At 47.3% G+C, this 19037-nt stretch overlaps 1 protein-coding gene across 7 annotated transcripts in view; it reads left to right on the forward strand.

Annotated features, from left to right (window-relative positions):
• Positions 1-19037, forward strand: part of Sirt2 (Sirtuin 2) — a 376779-nt gene that overhangs the window by 20117 nt on the left and 337625 nt on the right. For 5 of the 7 annotated variants that reach the window (XR_012829495.1, XM_075698293.1, XM_075698295.1 and 2 more), the window contains exons 3-5: positions 1831-1870; positions 13465-13584; positions 14693-14734. Coding sequence is in view for 6 of the 7 variants with exons in the window: in XM_075698293.1 (XP_075554408.1) it covers positions 1831-1870; positions 13465-13584; positions 14693-14734 (202 nt within the window). In the remaining variant the exon portion in view is untranslated. The remainder of the gene's footprint in view (positions 1-1830; positions 1871-13464; positions 13585-14692; positions 14735-19037) is intronic. The other 2 variants (XM_075698294.1, XM_075698296.1) reach the window with 2 other exon arrangements.

Here is a 19037-nt window from a genome sequence, read left to right on the forward strand (position 1 = left end):
GGATTCTGCAGCGTCACCTGCGATGGAGTTGCAGTAGCCATGGCGGAAGTAGGTAGACGCGTTCCAGCGGGGTCCTGCAAAGGGTTGAACTCGGGCGTCAGGCCTAGCAGGCGGCGACTGTACCGGTGAACAGGAGTTTCGACGAACGAAGGTGATTCCGTTTTCGAGGTATGGCTCCGCGAAGGGGTGCCGAGCATGAGGCAATCCTACCCAGCACCTCCACCAGTGTCGCAGCCTAGTAGAAGACGGGAAAGCCGGCGTAGAGGACGTATGGAAGCACTTTAGCAGAGCAGTCAACGCGACGTCGTTGTCGTCTCTGTTTTTCCACTCGCGCGCTACTTCAGCGTCGTCCTCATCGCCTGGCACATACCCGCAGTGACCATATAGGATGTGGCAATATAGAATAATTCGATGTAAAAGGATTCGATATAGTCGGGTTCGACTGTAGTCACATTCAGTAAATCAAGTGACTGCTGACCCATGACGTCGGCGTGCACTACCAATACGCGCTGTCGAACGCTGCACATCGCATGAGAGAGTCGAGCGACACCCGAGCCGTGCGAGTGCAGAGCGGCTCGGGTGTGTTGTTTTTGAGTGTAGTGGCGGCAGTACGGGTTCTGCGCACTGACTATGGTTGGTTACCGCTGCTTTAGGTAAAATAAATTGAATAAGAAAGTGTGAAATGTTTTATTTTATACGAATCGAGAAATATCGCCACGAAACAGTGCATGTAAGGCGCCACCAAAAAGCCTACTATAGACTACCACCTACCTTTCTCTACTACACTCCACCACCAACCAAATGCCAAAAGATGTGTTCGTTAATGCAATATATCTCAAGAGCACCCATCGACACCATGACGTTAAAATGACATATGCCGGAACTACTAGATGGTGCTGTTTATTTTCTGGTTTTGCTAAAACTGCCAATCTTCGCACGCCGCTGGTGGAGGCGTGGCCGAGGCGATAGTTTCGCAGTAGGCGAACATTTCAGAATACGGGCCCAGCTATTGTGGTTCCATACTGGCTCGAGTTTCGTGCTACCTGGAAAAGCATTATGGATGGCATCATTGTTGACTAGTGTTTCTGCAGCAGCGCCTAGGCAGTGCAACAGACCTATTTGGGCCCTGCCATGTGGACACCTGGTTTGTTTTTGCTCTTGGTAGGGAGAGTCACTGGCTACGATTTGAATTTTCAACTGTTTCCACAGCAAACGTCCATGTGATACTTGCACACATGGTGACTATGTGGTCTACACACAGCTGTATGTGTGTTTTCAATGACCAAAAATGAGGGTAAGTGGCGCTTTTATTTCAGCTACTGTTCCTTTGCAGGGCATTTTTGAATTGAAATAAGCACGGTACACAATTGCATAAATCTGCAAAATGCCATACATACTGGAAGTTGTTGCAGTTTATGGCTTGCTTTTAAACTTGCCAATGCTGGCCGTGCTGATGCAGCTGCAGACTACCAACCCAACATGCCGCACAGTTACTTCCATCACTGTGAAAACTGCCTTTGCCTTCTTTGCCTGTGCCACAACAGCTATTCATCATTGCATACAGTCGGGAAGATAGTTTGTGCAGTAGGTTTGCACAATGTAGTCGGGGAACCATATAACTGAGCTCATAACTGAAGGAATTTGCTGAATTGCACACAATTTCCTTCTTTTGTTGCTGTGCTTTAGTTCCATGGAGATTTGTAGAATAATTTGGGCCTTATCTTTTCCCCAGTGCTGTTCTGGCATAAGTAGATGTTCCTGTATGAGATTATTCTTTCTTTGCATGCTTTTAAACCTTGGAAAATAATTGTTTCCTTTCCTCTCTTGCAGGAGGAAGAGGAGGACAAAGCTGAACAGCCGGGCGATCTCTGTGAGTTGCATTGGGTTTGTTCAGCAGGCCTTAGCACTCCGTTGCACACTTGGGCCGCTATGCTGGGGAAGCTACAGAAGATGTTCAGTCATCGAGTTGTATCACTTAGAACACTACGGGGTCGTCATGGCCACACACATTCGCGCCAACATGCGTGTGAGGCTGCCGGTATGAGCTGCTCGTGAAAAACTTGAAAAGGAAAGCATCAAAAAGAAAAATAACCTAAAGCAACAGAATAGCCATATAACACAGTTGGTTCGCTTTTAAGGATTGAAACTATTGATTGACTACTGAGTCAAAATTTTCACATAATTGCTTGCACTCTTTCTTGTGATAATGGAAGCTACTGCAAGAAGACTTTGTAGTGTTGCATGGAATAACGAAGTATTTATTTTATTTACAATAGGTCACAGGGCTTCTGAAGAAGCATTGAAAGAGGGGGCACAGAACAATAAATAGAGAGGTATGTCAGCATACAACTACAACAAAGCACTGGGAGGTCATCAATGTACTTTGCTGACCTAATTCAGTATGCAACACAAGGGAAATTATTACACAATTTTAATATGTCTGTCTAGTTCATGAAAATGGTTATGGTCAGTGACAATGGCTCCGGGAAGATTGTTCCAAAGTGCAATGGCATGTGGTAGCGCAGATGATTGAAATGCTTGATTCCGTCCAAAAATGCGTATGATGCTCAGGTTGTTATGTAGACGACGTTACATGCGCGTGAATAGTTAAGCGACGAGATGGTAGGATATGAACGTATTTATGCAATGGATGTAAAAGTCAAACGGAGTGACAGCTATCCAATGGCTGGAGGTCAAGTTCTTGTTGTAAGATAGTAAAACTGTAATGGGGGGGAGGGGGGGGCAGTCGTAGTTCAATGATATAAATTGAGTGGCCCTATTTTGGATTGACTCTTGTTAAAGAAGTACTTCTCATGAGGAGACCAGGCTGCTGAGGCAAATTCTAGCTGTGGGTGCAGAAAGTTATATAGGCTAATTTATGTATATTAGAGATAGCTACAGTTACTGCGGCTTCCACAAAGGGGAGCTGCTGCTGCATCAGGTCTGGCTTCACTGGCCGAGCCTGGCAAGCAGTCAGAAAATGCCGAACACTACCTACGTGATAACCTCAGGGGTGGTCGCGATTTTGGTTTTGGAGCAGGCATTGTAAAATATAACCACTACTTAACAGTTATGATGTTCACAAGAATCACAGGAAGCTCAACTATAGTATAGCTGCTGCCATTTGAAAAAAAAATAAAACCCAGTAATGCTGACAGAAAAGACAGTTTAGTGGGAAACAAAGTAAATGTTTTAGGGGGCTAGCAGATAATTTCTCATGACAAATGCAGGCAATGAGATGCTTACACTTATAAGTTGTACTTACAGCTTTACTCAGTCACTTCTCAAAATGTAAAGAAGGATGCACTAGCAATCGACCGGAGGCATGTCATCAGTAACAGCCTAGCTCAGTGTCAACTTGATGTTAAAAGAGAGTTAGGGGACTTTTTTATTCTTGTGGTTTTAGTGCAACACTACTGGAAGGAGAAATACATATACTTTGCAACCTTTTTTTCTTTTTTGTGAAGCATTAAATCAGGTCGTATGATGACCTATGCAGATGGCATGTGTCTCTTTTACACATTGGAGGTCAAGTTCAGTGATGCCTTTACCTTTAATATTTCATGAATATATTCACTCCTTTGCATCACTGCAGGTAAATTCTTAGTGATCGCATCAAGCGGTAGTCGTCATGATGCTTTCGTGTCCTGACACACTGCATGAGACCTAGCTATACTTTAGTTGCATTTTGAGGACACGTCCTCCTAAGCCATTCTTTTTGCTGTAAAGGTTTCATTTTTCTAGTAGAATGCACAACCTTGCTAGATGAATTGATTCATTCATTTGTTATTAGTGGTTCATAAAATGTATTCAACATATAAATGCAACAGAGGTTGGGAGACTTGGCACACTGGCAGCATCTGTGTTATTTTCTCCTGCCTGCCGTTTGGCGAGTCTACTGAAATTTAAGCACAGAAGGGCAGCCGCTGCGGCAGCCCTGTCACTATATGGTGTGGCACTGCTGAGCTTGAAGCCAGAGGTTTGATCCCAGCCATGGCATTTGGATAGGGCAAAATGCAAAAAATGCTGGTGCAGGGGTGTGCGAATACTAAACCATAGATTTTTAATCGAATCGAACTGCAGAAAAACTTATCACTAAGTTTATTGCTTTCATATATTGGGCAAAAAGAAAACAGTGATGCACATGCACGGGAGCTTTGCATATTGCAAGAATGTAGCAAGCTATCAGTAACTTCATAACTTGTGCCCACAAAAGCAAGTTACACTCAAAGCACACTGATAGCAGTGAACACGGTCGGCGATCGTTGAAATTTGTGGGGATGCGCGACTCTCGCGCGTCCCCTGATATGTTTTTCCCGCATAGCGCATCTCCTGTAATCCGGCTTCGCAGCGTCGCCTGGCGCCCGCGGCGGTCGGAGTGGTTGAGGCACAGTACGAGAGATGGCGCGAGTGTTGCGCTGCTAACACCGCCGACAGGCGGGGTTACTTGGGCGCCGGAAGACAAGGCGCTCTCTCTTTGATTCGGGACAGCAAGCAGTGCGGACGTGCCGTGCCGCGCGTGCGCCGATCCATGCTTCTGCGAGACCGCGAGACCGTCTCGTGTGGCCGCCTTCGAACGCGCCACCGTTCGCGTGACCGTACGCGCGAATGACCAAGCGTTGGGATCCAGCATGGGGCGAACATATTTGCTCGCTATCTAGTCGTAGTGTCGATTTTTCGCGCGCCCATTAGCATGTTTTGTGGATAGCAACTCAGCTAGCAGGCATTGATCTACGAAAGGTCCAATAAATGCCCTTGTGATCGTTTGCACTACTGTGTTGTCGTTCCTTTGTCCCAAGAGTAAGGGAGGAGAATCCCACAAATTTCATCAGCGAGTCAAGTGCGTCGGCTTTTATACACGAATTATCAAAGGTTCCAGAGTAATCGCTGGCACCCGCCTGTCTTCCAGAAAGTGCTACACAATTCGCATTGCGCATGCATGCAACCACATTACACAAGGGTCGGTGACAACAGGCAGTGGATAAAACCATCGGTAACATTTGACAAACTTCCGATACATGCCGGCGTGTTCTGTGCTGAGCAATGACGGTGAAATGTGGTCACCCAACAGAGATCAACAAGTATACATGCCAATATACAGTGCAGTCTACCTTTATTAAAGGGAGCTCCAAATTAGTACACCGGCACTTATTGCAGCTCAATTTCTAGCACAAAGGTCTCGAAATATTTTTTTATCAATAGAATGTCAGTTGACTAGAATCAAGTGATTCTTTTATCTCCAAAGCTAAAAAATTAGTAGTGTTATGGGTTACTGAATACCAGTCAGGCTCTTAGTTGAACAGTGAACCTGTGTATAGTAAAACCTTGTTAAAACGTACCTGTTTAAACAGTACTTTCGTTTTAAAAGTAGTAAAGTCAAATCCCCGACTTAGCGGCCATAGCACATAATGTATTTTGTATCCGCATAAGCCATACCGGCTTATTGCGTACATATCGATTAACACATAGTGTTTCCACTTTTTGTTGTGTAAACACAGTGGTGCGTCGTCTCGATCGGGCGGCCCGGCAGAATAAGAAGCCTCAGAGATCAGCACAACGGCCGCCAAGCGCCCTGTGCGTTTGCACGTAAAAGCACATCAACATCAACATCATTTCGGTGCCGTGCCAGAGAGCGTTGTGGTGTCATGCAAGCAAGAACTCGCGTCATGCCGAAACTCGGATAAAAAGACTCCGGGTGCTCAGCATAAAAGAAAAATTAGACATCGTTCATGCTATGGAACGTGACATGAAAGGTCGGCGCTGGCACCCGACAGGGTCTACTGTTGACTACGGTGTGGGCATTTGGAATGCAACGAAGTTGCTCGGCAGCACTGCTGCTACCATGAAGAGATGTCAGCTACAAGGTTTGACTATGAGGTTCGACTTTTCACTATTGTTGCCTCTGTTGTTGGCAAAGTGTCGCCTAGCGACAGTGATAAGGACGACACAGAAAGCGGCAGCATGGGCGATTCAGGCCTGACAGTGGCAGAAGCTGCAAGTTACGTCAGCCTCATGAATGCAATCGTCATGACGAGAACAGCACCCCGCAATGAAAAGGCGCCCCGCAACTTCTGCAATGCTACCACGCCTGTGCATGGAGAATATGCAATGCCAACGGGGAATCTGCCATGTGAGTGTTTGCCGAGAAGAGGGGGCTGGCTCACAGCTTCAGCAAGTTTGAGGCCGCTGTAATTGCTGCTAGGCCGCCGTGGCATCAAACGAAAATAACACGTTTGTCGCGCGAAGTAAATAAATACTGCATGTTTTTTCCTCTTTCATCGCACTCCCTCAGAGTTCTGTTTTTGACAGGTGAGTGCGCGATCTCGTGCTGTTTCGGTTAAGCAGCACTACCATTTAGTACATACTTTTTCCGAGCTCCGGCCAACTACGGTTTAACGAAGTTTCACTGTATTATGGCAATCTCTTATTGCATAGAAAGTTTTGCTGTTCAGTTTTCCTTCAAAAGACAGAAGGGTGTTCCAGTCTTTATGGCGGGCGGGTTATTGTATCGGCAATCTGCACGACAGACGAAAGCGCAGACCGTGCGTCACGTGACTAAATCACTGCTTTGCCTGTAGCCATCATTGGTGCAGTGCGGGTCGTCGGTGCCGACGATAGAGCAGGCACTGTTTTATTATTTGATTTTGGGGAGTTACCACAAGAAAACACGAGACTTGAAGAAAGGGAAAACAAGAAGCGGTACTGACAACTGATGATTAAATGAAACCACTGCCAAGCTTATATATAAAAGACACACGTGTGCACCTGAAAAGCAACTTAAGAACTAATAAGAACACAGAGCCACCTTAAGTAGGGGTGCAATACGAGTACTAAGATAAACGCTGACAGACTGAGACACCGAACACGTGTATATCACATGAAAAGAAACAAAAGTTCTTTCTGAAAAAGTGCAACTGACGGCGAGCTAACGCAATCACCATCCTTAAAGCGTCGCACCTACTGGTTTGTCCAATGTAGTAGCTGCCACACTTTTAGTGGAATTTTATATATGAAACATGTTGTGCAAGGCACATGCAAATTTGTATGCTTCATTTCACAGGAGGCCGAGTCCGTGCTTCCTCTTCCCACCATGCTGCACAACTTCGAAAGTTTACATGGTGCTGAAAGGACAGCATCAACCCCATGTTTACCAGAAAACTACATAATATTGTCACGGCTCACTGGAGACAAGAGCGGAGAGCGGTATTTATTCGAGAGAGTTAGGGCTAGCGCTCAGTCCAGACTTCTTCTCTAGCGCCTCGCTTGCACGGACGAGGTCGTCGCCTTTATCGTCAACGTGGTTGGGCACAGATGGTGTCGCGGCATTTGCCCCTCTCCAGAAGGAGCATCGTCCCGATGCTCGGCGGGTAGCATCTGGTGTCTAGCAAATCACAGAGTGTCCATGTCACTCAGAAAAATAAGGTTTCATGCGCACCACGTGCACAGTCTCAGGCAGGTCGTGACGGCGCCTCGAGCAGGATGGGCTGTCAGGAACGACTTCATAGTTGACGTCGCTAAGGCGTCGTAGAACCTTGTACGGCCTGAAGTATCGGCGCAGAAGTTTCTCCGCAAGGCCTCGGCGGCGTACTGGAGCCCAAACCCAGACTCTCTGGTCGGGCTGGTAGACGACACATCGATGGTGTTGATTGTAACGTCGGGCATCACGGTCTTGCTGGCTGGCTATGCGAACGCGCGCGAGCTGTCTTGCTTCTTCGGCGCACTCTGTAAAATCTGCGGCGTCAGTCTCGGAATCGCTGGAATCATGAGGAAGCATAGCATCCAGCATTGTAGTTACTTCTCGACCGTGGAGGAGACTGAATGGCGTCATTCTTGTTGTTTCTTGCCGAGCCGTATTATAAGCAAACGTTACATAGGGTAATATTTGGTCCCAGTTCTTGTGTTCCACATCGACATACATGCACAGCATGTCTGCGAGAGTCTTGTTGAGGCGCTCCGTAAGTCCATTGCTTTGCGGGTGATAGGCGGTCGTCCTTCTGTGTGCTGTGCCACTGAGGGTGAGTACATTTTGCAAAAGTTCAGCCGTGAACGCGGTTCCCCTGTCTGTTACAATGACCGCTGGAGCACCGTGCCTCAGGACGACGTCTTCGATGAAGAACTGTGCGGCCTCGGCTGTTGTGCTGCTAGGAAGTGCCTTGGTTGCAGCATATCGCGTGAGGTAATCTGTCGCAACTATGATCCATTTATTTCCGGCAGCAGATATTGGGAATGGGCCCAAAAGGTCCATCCCAATTTGTGCAAACGGTGTTTCCGGTACTGGAACGGCATGTGATAATCCGGCAGGTTTTGTAGGTGGCACTTTTCGTCGCTGACAGTCAAGGCATGTTCGAACGTAGTGCTTCACCTGTGCTGCGAGCCGTGGCCAGTAATACTTCTCTTTGATCTGTGCTAATGTTCTTGCGTAGCCTAAGTGACCTGAGGTAGCTTCGTCGTGACAGGCCTGCAAAATTTCATTGCGGAGAGGTTTAGGGACGACTAGCAGATATCTCTTCCCTGTTGAAGAGAAGTTCCTCCTAAAAAGAACACTGTTGCATAGGCAGAATGATGACACGTGCCTTGAGAACAATCTGGGCTTGTTTGTGGTGTGGCCTTCTAAGAAATCAATAAGTGACGCGAGCTCCTGGTCCTCTTGCTGTTGTTGAGAGATGGTGGTCGCATGAACAACTCCCAAAAAACCTGCGGATTCGTCATTGTCTCCGCCTGACGACTCGATCGGCGATCTGGAAAGGCAGTCCCCGTCTAAGTGCTGCCTTCCCGATTTATAGACCACTGTCATGTCGTACTCTTGAAGCTGTAGGCTCCAGCGTGCCAAACGTGCAGATGGATCTTTCATGTTGGTCAACCAACAGAGAGAATGGTGGTCACTTATAACTTGAAATGGGCGGCCGTATATGTACAGGCGGAACTTGGTAACTGCCCATACTGCAGCCAAGCATTCCTTCTCTGTGGTGGAGTAGTTCGACTCGGCACGTGACAATGTTCTACTCGCGTAAGCGATGACTCGCTCAGCGCCGTCTTGCCATTGAACAAGGACGGCGCCTAGACCTACATTGCTGGCATCGGTGTGGATCCTTGTCGGTGCATCCACGTCAAAGTGGGCCAGAACAGGCGGAGTTTGTAGGCGGTGCCGCAACTCGTTAAATGCCGCCTCCTGCTCCTCGCCCCACACAAACGTGACATCTTCTCTGGTTAAGCAGGTGAGCGGTGAGGCGATGCGTGCAAAACCCGCAATAAATCGCCGGTAATATGCGCATAGGCCCAGGAAGCGTCTGACTGCCTTTTTGTCTCAAGGCCTTGAAAATTTTGCTACGGCTGCGATTTTCTCAGGATCAGGTCTGACACCTGTGTGACTTACTACGTGGCCCAAAAACTGTAGTTCTTCATAGCCAAAGTGGCACTTTTCAGGTTTTAAGGTAAGCCCAGCGGACCGTATGGCTTGAAGAACCGACCGCAGCCGTCTGAGATGTTCATCAAATGTGGCAGAATAAACAATGACATCGTCTAGGTAGACTAAGCAAGTCTTCCACTTAAGGTCTGAGAGAACAGTATCCATTAGTCTTTGGAACGTGGCTGGGGCGGAACACAAACCAAAAGGGAGAACTTTGAATTCATAGAGCCCATCAGGCGTTACAAAAGCCGTCTTTTCGCGATCCCGCTCATCGACCTCTATTTGCCAGTATCCACTTTTTAAGTCCATCGATGAGAAGTACCGTGCATGCCGTAGCCTATCGAGGGAATCGTCGATGCGTGGTAAGGGATACACATCTTTTTTTGTAACCCGATTGAGCTTGCGATAATCGATACAAAATCGCAGGCTACCATCCTTCTTCTTAACGAGTACCACGGGCGATGCCCAAGGGCTTTTTGACGGCTGGATGACATCACCTTCTAGCATTTTCTTGACTTGCTGCTGTATTGCTTCCCGCTCTTTCTCAGCCACGCGATACGGATGCTGTCGGATGGGTATTGCTGCTTCCTCCGTAATGATGCGGTGTTTCGTCAGTGGAGTTTGACGTACTCGGGAGGTTGTAGAGAAGCAGTCCTTAAAATCGTCAAGCAGTTCCCTGAGACTTTGTTTCTGTTGCGGCGCTAAACCTGGGTCTACATCGACGACGGGTGCATGTGGCATCGTATCGGTGGTCGATTCCTCTTTTACAGCAAAGCAGTGTTGAACGTGGTCAATTTCATCAAAGTCCGCCACAGCGGTGCCTTTGCTGATGTGCCGGCGTTCATTGGTAAAATTTGTCAGAAGTACCTCTGTGCGACCACCGATTAGGCTGACGATACCGCGAGCGATGGCAACACCTTGATGGAACAGAAGTGCAGTTAGTTGTTCGGCTACACCGTCCTTGTTAAATTGTTCTCCGCAACTGACAGAGACAAGACTGCACGATAGTGGTGGTATGCAGACGTCATCGTCGGCGACACGTAACGATGTACGTTGGCACTCTTCGTCTTGGCTCGTGTCTGTACTAGTTGACAAGGTTATCTCGCCGTCCCGTATGTTAACCACGGCACCGTACTCCCACAAGAAGTCCATTCCAAGGATGAGGGATCTGCAGCACTCTTTTAAAATAATAAAACTGGCGACAAAAGCTGTATTTGCTATCTGGAGTCGTGCAGTACATTTTCCTATAGGTGTCATTATCTGGCCCCCGGCATTTCGAATATAAGGGCCCGTCCATTGCATTTTGACTTTGTTAAGCCGGTCTGCCAACTGCTCACTCATTATCGAAAAGTCTGCGCCAGTATCAACTAAAGCTGTCACGTTGTGCCCATCAATCGTTAACAGTAGGTCGGCACTCACAAATTCGCCGGCGTTCCGTTTCTCCGGGTTGCTCTGCTCGTTTCTCTGTAATGTTGGGGGACTTTCAGCGGTTCGACGACTTGCAACCTTCCCCCCGGAGGTCGCCGATTTCAGTTTCCCCGCCGTGGGCTTGGAGAGCGGCCTCTCACCACGTCGGCGAAACTGCGACGGTTCGGTGAAGAATAACGCAACGGAGACGGCGAGCGCGACCGGAGATTAGCTGAGCTGCCTTGTTCCCGAGTGACACTGTCGTCGAAGCGTCGATGTCTCTCTGGAAACTGTTGCGGAGTGGCAGGTGACATTTCCTGGGTGCCACCTTGGCAATGAGGGCAAAAACGATAAATATGCCTTGGTTCGCCACATTGAAAACACAATGGTCGGCGGTCAGCGGTGCGCCATACGTCGGTCCTGCGAAGCTGGGGTCGCCTGAAATGCTCCCTCTGTATCCAGGCAGCAATGGGTGGCCGCTGGTGGTACTGCTGTACTGGCCCGGTAGAAAGCGGGCGACGATCAGAGTCTGCGTAGCTGTATGCGCGCAGCTCGAAGCGTGGCTCGGGACACGGTTCAGGGAATGGCTCAGGTGATGCAAATGCTTGCCGGATTTCTTGGCGGACAACTTCAGCGACCGAAGCAACAGTGAACTCCTTCGGTGTCGCAGTTTGCTTCGCAATCTCCTCGCGCACAATGCCTCTTATTAGTTCACGCAGCGAGGTCTCGTCTGTCACTGTGAGTACTGCGGCTCCTGCAGGCGCATCGTTAGTGAGGTGTTCGTATTGCCGGCAACGCTGCTGCAGCGCCCGCTCGATTGCTGTGGCTTCCTTAATGAACTCATCTACTGTTGTAGGCGGGTTACGCACAAGACTAGCGAATAGCTGTTCTTTGACGCCGCGCATGAGATGGCTCAGCTTCTTCGAATCAAGCATGTTGGGATCCGCGCGGCGAAACAAACGAGACATGTCCTCGGCAAACATCGAAACACTTTCGTTGGGCTTCTGAATGCGCAACTCGAGAAGGCGTTGTGCATTATTACGGCGATCAGTGCTTCCGAAGGTGTCAAGTAGCCGACGGCAAAATTCGTCCCACGTTGTCAAATGTGCCTCGCGGTTTTGGAACCACATCCTTGCGCTACCTTCAAGAGCGAAGTACACATTGGAAAGCTTTTGGTCCGGACGCCACTGATTGACCTTAGCTACGCGTTCGTACTGGTCCAGCCAGTCTTCGGCGTCTTCATGCGTGTCACCGTGGAAGCTAGTGGGGACTAGATTGTTTTGAATAGTCACCTGTGTTGGACTTGCAAGCGCCATTTCCTGAGTCGGTGAGGTCGCTGACAAAGTTCCTTGGAAGAGGCCGAATTCCGGGCACAGACCTTACAGGCGGCGGCCTGCGCGGTGCACAGGTGTCTCGACGCGTGGGTGATGTCTTGAAGGGCTGGAGGCAGGGCTAGTCGCAGGAGTCGTCCCTATCATTAGGTGATGATACGATACCCAGCATGTCCACCAGTGTCACGGCTCACTGGAGACAAGAGCGGAGAGCTGTATTTATTCGAGAGAGTTAGGGCTAGCGCTCAGTCCAGACTTCTTCTCTAGCGCCTCGCTTGCACGGACGAGGTCGTCGTCTTTATCGTCAACGTGGTTGGGCACAGATGGTGTCACGGCAATATTATGGGAAACCTTAGGTATGTGGGGTAGTACTGTAAAATTATTCCTACTAGCCTGATTATTAGAAATTGATGTATCTTTGTCCTTTCTTCAAAGCTTGACAAGCAAGGATTTGGCAACTGAAAGTAAAAGAAAGCTTGGAAAACCCGCCTTTTCCAGACGTCCCACTTGAAGTTGAAAACCAGAAAGCTGTTTGTGGTAACATTATATTAAAAGCGCTGATCTAAAACTTGATGATGAGGCTATACCCCACTTTATAAGCTTTGAATGAGATGAATTGAAAGGCAGCAATGTCTTTTTGTCTAGAAGCCTAGAAGGCCCAGCAAGCATGGTCAGCGGAAGAAAAATTTAATTTTAAATCTAAAAATTGGATCTCCGCATCAAGTCAACGTTAGGGAGCACGTGCAAGAGGGCACAATCGCTCGCAGGGACAAAGTGCGCCCACCGCCTGCCACATGCTCGGTGCTCCCGTTGCATTGAAAACAACCGAGTGAGCCGTTCACTTGCATGGCATCGAGCACGAGGGGCTCCGCGCAGCACTGGGAGAGTTTCTACACCGGATATATCGCATATTCGAAAAATCTAACAGTAGATGTTCGACTCGCAAATGGAATTACTCCGCCATTCGCTGTTCGATTCGGTGAGGTTTGAGTATTCGCGCACCCCTAGTAATTATATTTAGGTGTGTGTTAAAGAATCCCAGGTCGTCAGGAAAAATTCCAAGTCCCCTACTAGTATGGCGTGCGTCATAATCAGATTGTGGCTTTGGCCTCTAAAACCCCAGAATATCATTTAAATTATTTAGCTTTAGTTGCATTTGCTCCCGTTGAAGCGCACCCTCCGAGTAGGGGAATTGAGCACTAGAAGGAGAAGGAAGGGCAGAAACATTTTCACTCTGGTGTGTAGGCCTAGGAATAGCCAGGGCACGTAGAGCACTGGTATGCGTAGGCAAGTGTTTGCTACAACTATGCTGCCTTTCAGTGAGCCACCTGAGCCAGTTCCTATACCAGAAGCTGGGCTTGGGCAATGACGAGGAGCCCGTGCACATCCTTGATGAACCCAGCATAGATGGAATTGTGCGGTACATCCAGGGTGGCAAATGTAAGTGCAGCACACTATGATCACCACTGATTGCGAGGGATTGTTCCCGATCTTGCATGCCTTTCCTTTCCTTAGTACTGTCCAGCTCACCAACATTGTCACGTTCATACCATTCTGGACGCACGGTTATTGTTGGGGGACAAGGTACACCTCAAAGGGGGTAAAGTTAGTGTACTTCTCACACTCGGCCTGAAAGCAGCGAATGACCACTGCACACTGATGCTTTCTATTGATGTGCAGCGCTGATTGATGTGTATATTCTGATAAGAGCCCATCGATTGTAACGCAAGTTTTTTTCATTTTTGTTGCTTGAATTCAACACTCGCATTACTTTTGAATAATGGCAGAATTGACCATTCTAAAGCAGATATTCTGAATCCCACTCATTCTCAACGTTATGGGGACGCAGCGCATTCACAGATGGTGTGACTGTTTAAATGCAAGGCCAGTCAGAAGAACTCTGTGGACGTGGTAGTGGCCTGGTACTGCGCCCGAATGAATGCGGTCTTTTAAGAACTACTTGATCTCAAACAAGCTCGACAGCATGAAAGATGACTGTATTTTTGGGCGATCGCTTTTGTGAGACCCTGTTCGTTCCTGCGAAGTGTGCGGCCGACAGTGCTTGGGGTACCGAAGCGAGCTTGGCATGGCGCCAGAGACCAAGTTTTGTTATGGTAAAGCTATCTCCAAAATTGACTGCTCGAGAATATCCCCCAAGAAACAAAGCTCCTTCTCGGATGACGACGATGCATGAAGAGAACGCGTTGCCAAATTGTGGTTCAATAAAGGCGCATTTTTAAAAAAATTCATCTCGTGTTACATTCGCAGCATTAATTTTTGTTATTTCGCTTAGCTAGAAAGTTGACCATCTCATTACATTAGAGTAAAGATGGTATTTCTTACATTCATTATATATTCGACCATTGTATTTTTTTGTAGTTTGTTTCAATGCAACAACTCGCCCAGCTGCCAGCACTATTTCTTAGATATGGCGCAAACCAAATAAAGAATGTGTCTGATATAGCCGGAAGGACAAGGATGGTTTTATTTTGAATGTTGAGTGTCAGGGAAAGCCATGTCATTTGTGCTGTTGTTCTCTTTCCTGCAGGCAAAAACATCATTGCCATGATTGGAGCAGGTATATCGACAGGTGAGAAAGCCTCGCTTCATTCTGAGCAGAACACTAGTGAGTGTAGTATTTTGCAGTTCAGATCACAGTGCAGGGCTGGATGTATATTGCAGTGTTTTCTGACCCCCGTTTGCCCTCCCATAGAACTGTATATGCTCATAGTGCCACCGAGCAAGATAACGTACCACCTATAATGGGGAATCTTGACAGGCACGCAGTGGTCAGGACACATGGACGGGAGCAATGCAGAGGCGGTGGGAATAGATGCTAGGCAAGGCACTTTGCAGCTGCTGTCCAGCACTGTTTGCAGTTCTTCACAAAGAGTTGGGGACTAACGTGTCCATGTAAAGCAAGCAGCTGTGCTTCTGGCACATGCCATCACAGCAGCAAGGCAACAGCTGGAACTAGAGCTACTGTATATGCTACCACAGGTAGCAGAGTTGCGCATAGGTCCGCCATCTTGCCTGGGAAGCAACCAAATCTATGCGGCGAAGCCACACTCTGTTTTTGCAGGCAATCGCATGCCTACCGTATCGTCGATCGACCGTGGACGCTTTTGCATCGCTTGTGGACTGCTGTTCCGCCTAATCGCAAACAAAATGCATAGAAACAGCTGACTGAATAAGATCAAGAAAAAGGTGCCGAGATCGGTCCCCACCAAAGCTTAGGCCAAGCGTATCCGCCGAGTCCGTCTGCACGCTCTCGGCGCGTCTAGGCTCAGGAATCAAGAAGTCTAACAAGGATAAATCACCATATTTCAGCTTTCGCATCAATGTTCTTAAATAAACAATTTTTTTTTATGTTTACAGTGCCAGCACAAGTAGCGATGAGCGCCGATGTGACGCGTCATAAACACAGGTATATATGTGCTGCCGCCGAAGGCTCACAGCCCTAGCCTGCGCTTCTCTAACGAAGATATATGAATAGACAGACGTGTCGACTGAAAGGCATCACTGAACTAAAAAAACGATGCATATCCTTCACATGAAGAACAAGAAACGGCTATCAAAATCGGTAGTAACAGCCCATAGAGCGTCTCGGGTCAGTGGTTCATTTAGGACTTTTTTCGAAGTTAAAATGCCAATTGCAAGTGAAAATCTCTGTTGTGGCACTTCCGAGCATGCTACTGAATATGGACAGCAAAATTTTCTTTGTGGTATAGGCGTGAGCTTTAGTTGCTGGGCGACAGCGCATCTACCATGACTGAGCGACACTTTTCTGTGAAACTAAAACTGCTTCTCGGTCCTTGACGTGGAAAATTATGTGCCGCCATTCGGCTCCTGGCGTGGCGTAGTGGTAAAGTACTGGGCTTGGGATTTGTAGGTCCAACGACCGAATCCTGGTCGGAGCTTGTCTATCTTTTACGTTTCTTTTTCTTTCTCTTTTATTGCACCAAAACGCTCTCGGTTGCTTTCTGTTCTCAAAAAAATATATATACGGTGGCCAGGCACCGCGTATTTAACGCACTAGAGCTGTTTTTCGCACCAGTACGCCGCACCTGTCCAGCACGCGGCACTGGGCCCATAATCCGGTGCTGCACTGGGTACTGGGTTTTGCAATAGGCATACCTGCTTATGTGCCAAAGCTCTCAACGTGTTGGCAGTCTTAAATATTACTGGTGAATCGATGACCAACCATTAGTATTTCGACTCTGGTACCCCATTAAATTTGCTGTAGAAACATACCCACCTACTAGCAGGCGCTGGATATCAGCCACACCTGCAAGTGCCACTTCATTATGTGCCTTTTCACTGCAGCGATTCCAAAAGTAACCTTCTGTGGGAGTGTAGTGAAAGTTTTTCTCTCACAGGATTGACACAGCTACATTACGGGTAATAATGCAAAACACAGTTAGGCCTTTACTGTATGGTAAATAACGACATTAATTCCTCTTGCATCCTGCTTCACATAAGCAGTAGTAGATGAAATATCTTAGTAGTGTAACCTCTTTTATGTTCAGAAACAACAACCCAAGCAGTGCATTATCATGAAAATGTGAGCTGGCTTTTCTATGACAGTTCTGTGAAAACAGTATGGTGCACGGGATTGAATGGGATCGAATAAAAAGCTTTTCCGCTTTCAGAGCAATTCGTGCAGTCGGGAGCAGAGCACCCGGTCATTATATCATTACGATGGGACTGCGACGACACTGCGATGAACCAAATGTGAGATGCGCTGCGCACGTTATGTTGTTGCTCCGCAGCTAGCGCGCACGCGAACAGCGACTGCCAAGATCGGCCGGATTCGCTTTGAATTTGACTGGCGATAACTTGTGTCAATCCAGTTCGCGGCAGCGGTGGCATCGGGAAATACAAAAAATTGGCTCGGGCATCTGCTTCTCCGCAATGCACGCGGTTGCTTGACTACCACGTGATGACGTTCTGCCAATAGAGGCACTAGCGGCGTGATAAAACAGACGCGCAACTCTGCTACCTTTGGTAGCATATACAGTAACTCTAGCTGCAATGGTAGCATGATGATGACAGTTTAGTTTAAGGCGAAAGCCTTTCTAGGCTCTTGGTGAAGTTTGTGTCTGCGGACCTGACCGCTGGAGTGCCCGCTGAAGCGTCATCACGACATATGAATACAGATTAAAGAATGAAAAAATGATTGGTAGACAGTTAGTGAATGATAACATTATAATAGAGATTGGTAAAGGTTAATAATGACTGGTAATGACTACAAATGACTTATAATGACTCCGAAATGACCAAAATGTCTTACTGCTTGTAGTGACCACAATGGAATAAAAATTACTAGAAATGTCTAGTAATGAGTAGTAATGACCACAATGACTTGTAATGATTACTAATGACTACGAAATGACCAATATGTCTAAAGATGGCTGGTAATGGCCACAATTGATTACAAATGACTAAAAATGCTTACTAGTGAGCAGTAATGACTAAATTGCTGAAATTACTTGTAATGACTAGTAATGACCAATATGTCTAACGACTACAATTCATTAGATGTGACTAATAATGAGTCAAATGACCTGTAGTGACTACTAATGACTATATTATGACCAACATGTCTAACGACGGCTTGTAAAAACCACAATTGATTACGAATGAATAAAAATGCTTAGCAGTGAGCAGTAATGACTAAAAGAAAGAAGAGAGAGGAGGCAAAGGGAAAGAGGCGGATGATAAGAGGAGGGAGAGTAGGCTTTCACCTTTCACATTTTCAGAGAGATCTTGAGAGAACCTGTAATTTTTTTACTCTGCCAAAGAAATGTCCGACGTTATCAGTGCTGTGAGGCTGAAGCGCCATGGCACATGAGTTCAACCGGAACAGTACTTCTGTATTTTCTCTTGCACAACACTGAGTCGGTGCTCCCGCTGCTGGATGGCTGTGTTATCCACAACACTGCTGTCAAGGGACTGTCAGTTTTTTGCGTGGACACTGGCAACAAAGTGGTGTATGCCACATGGACCAATACGTTAGTTTCGTTAGTCTACCATATTATCTGCAACTCTACCACCTCTACTGTGTACATATAATTTCTCTATAAATAATCCTTTTCTCATTATCAATATTTTAGTACCAATGGTGGTAGAGTAATACTGACCTGTTTAAATTGAGTGCTTCTAGTGGTACGCCTGTCTGCCGTTAGTTGAGCCACTCAGTCGGCTGCATTTGGCGCTGTGCGTCCTAACATTAGTGCAACATATTTTTTTTCTTTATGACAGGGCACCTTGTTTGCTTTTATTTACCGTATTTTTCCGCATATAAACCTCCACCACATATAACCCGCACCCCCAATTACAACAACCAGGACATAAAAAGATATCCAGGTTATTACACACAGAAATAACTGCATGCAACAATGCTCAAATCTTGGCAAACACAGTCTCGATTTGTGGATGCATGACTCGTCCACATCGTATCCTCGGCCAGTGGCTTGGTACCCGTCTCTCTCCTCCGTTCTCTTTGGCAATGCTGGTGAAGCTGGATTACATAATGGATGTGATCACGGATGAATCTGTTGTGTGACGAGAATTAGATTACATCCCAACTAGCATTCACACGACCAAGGATGGCAGCGCTGACGGAGCAGCCCTCTAATAGGCAATGGCGAAGGAGCAAGCACGAGTGAGCCGAAAATCTTGGCAGTGATTCAACTCTCCGCCAAATCATGAGGTGCTTTGCGCTGACCGAGGGAGCGCTGCAGGAATGGGTGATATAAGAGTTTGCCAGCGCTGTGTGCACTATTCGCTAAGTTTTAAACACAACATGGTGACTCGTAAAGAGGAGGAGAATGGGTGACTACGAAAGAGGGGCGAGCTTCAACACATAGGAGTGGGGCAGGGTTCCTTAG

The sequence above is a fragment of the Dermacentor variabilis genome, chromosome 7 (assembly GCF_050947875.1).
Source record: "Dermacentor variabilis isolate Ectoservices chromosome 7, ASM5094787v1, whole genome shotgun sequence".
Classification (NCBI taxonomy): Eukaryota; Metazoa; Arthropoda; class Arachnida; order Ixodida; family Ixodidae; genus Dermacentor; species Dermacentor variabilis.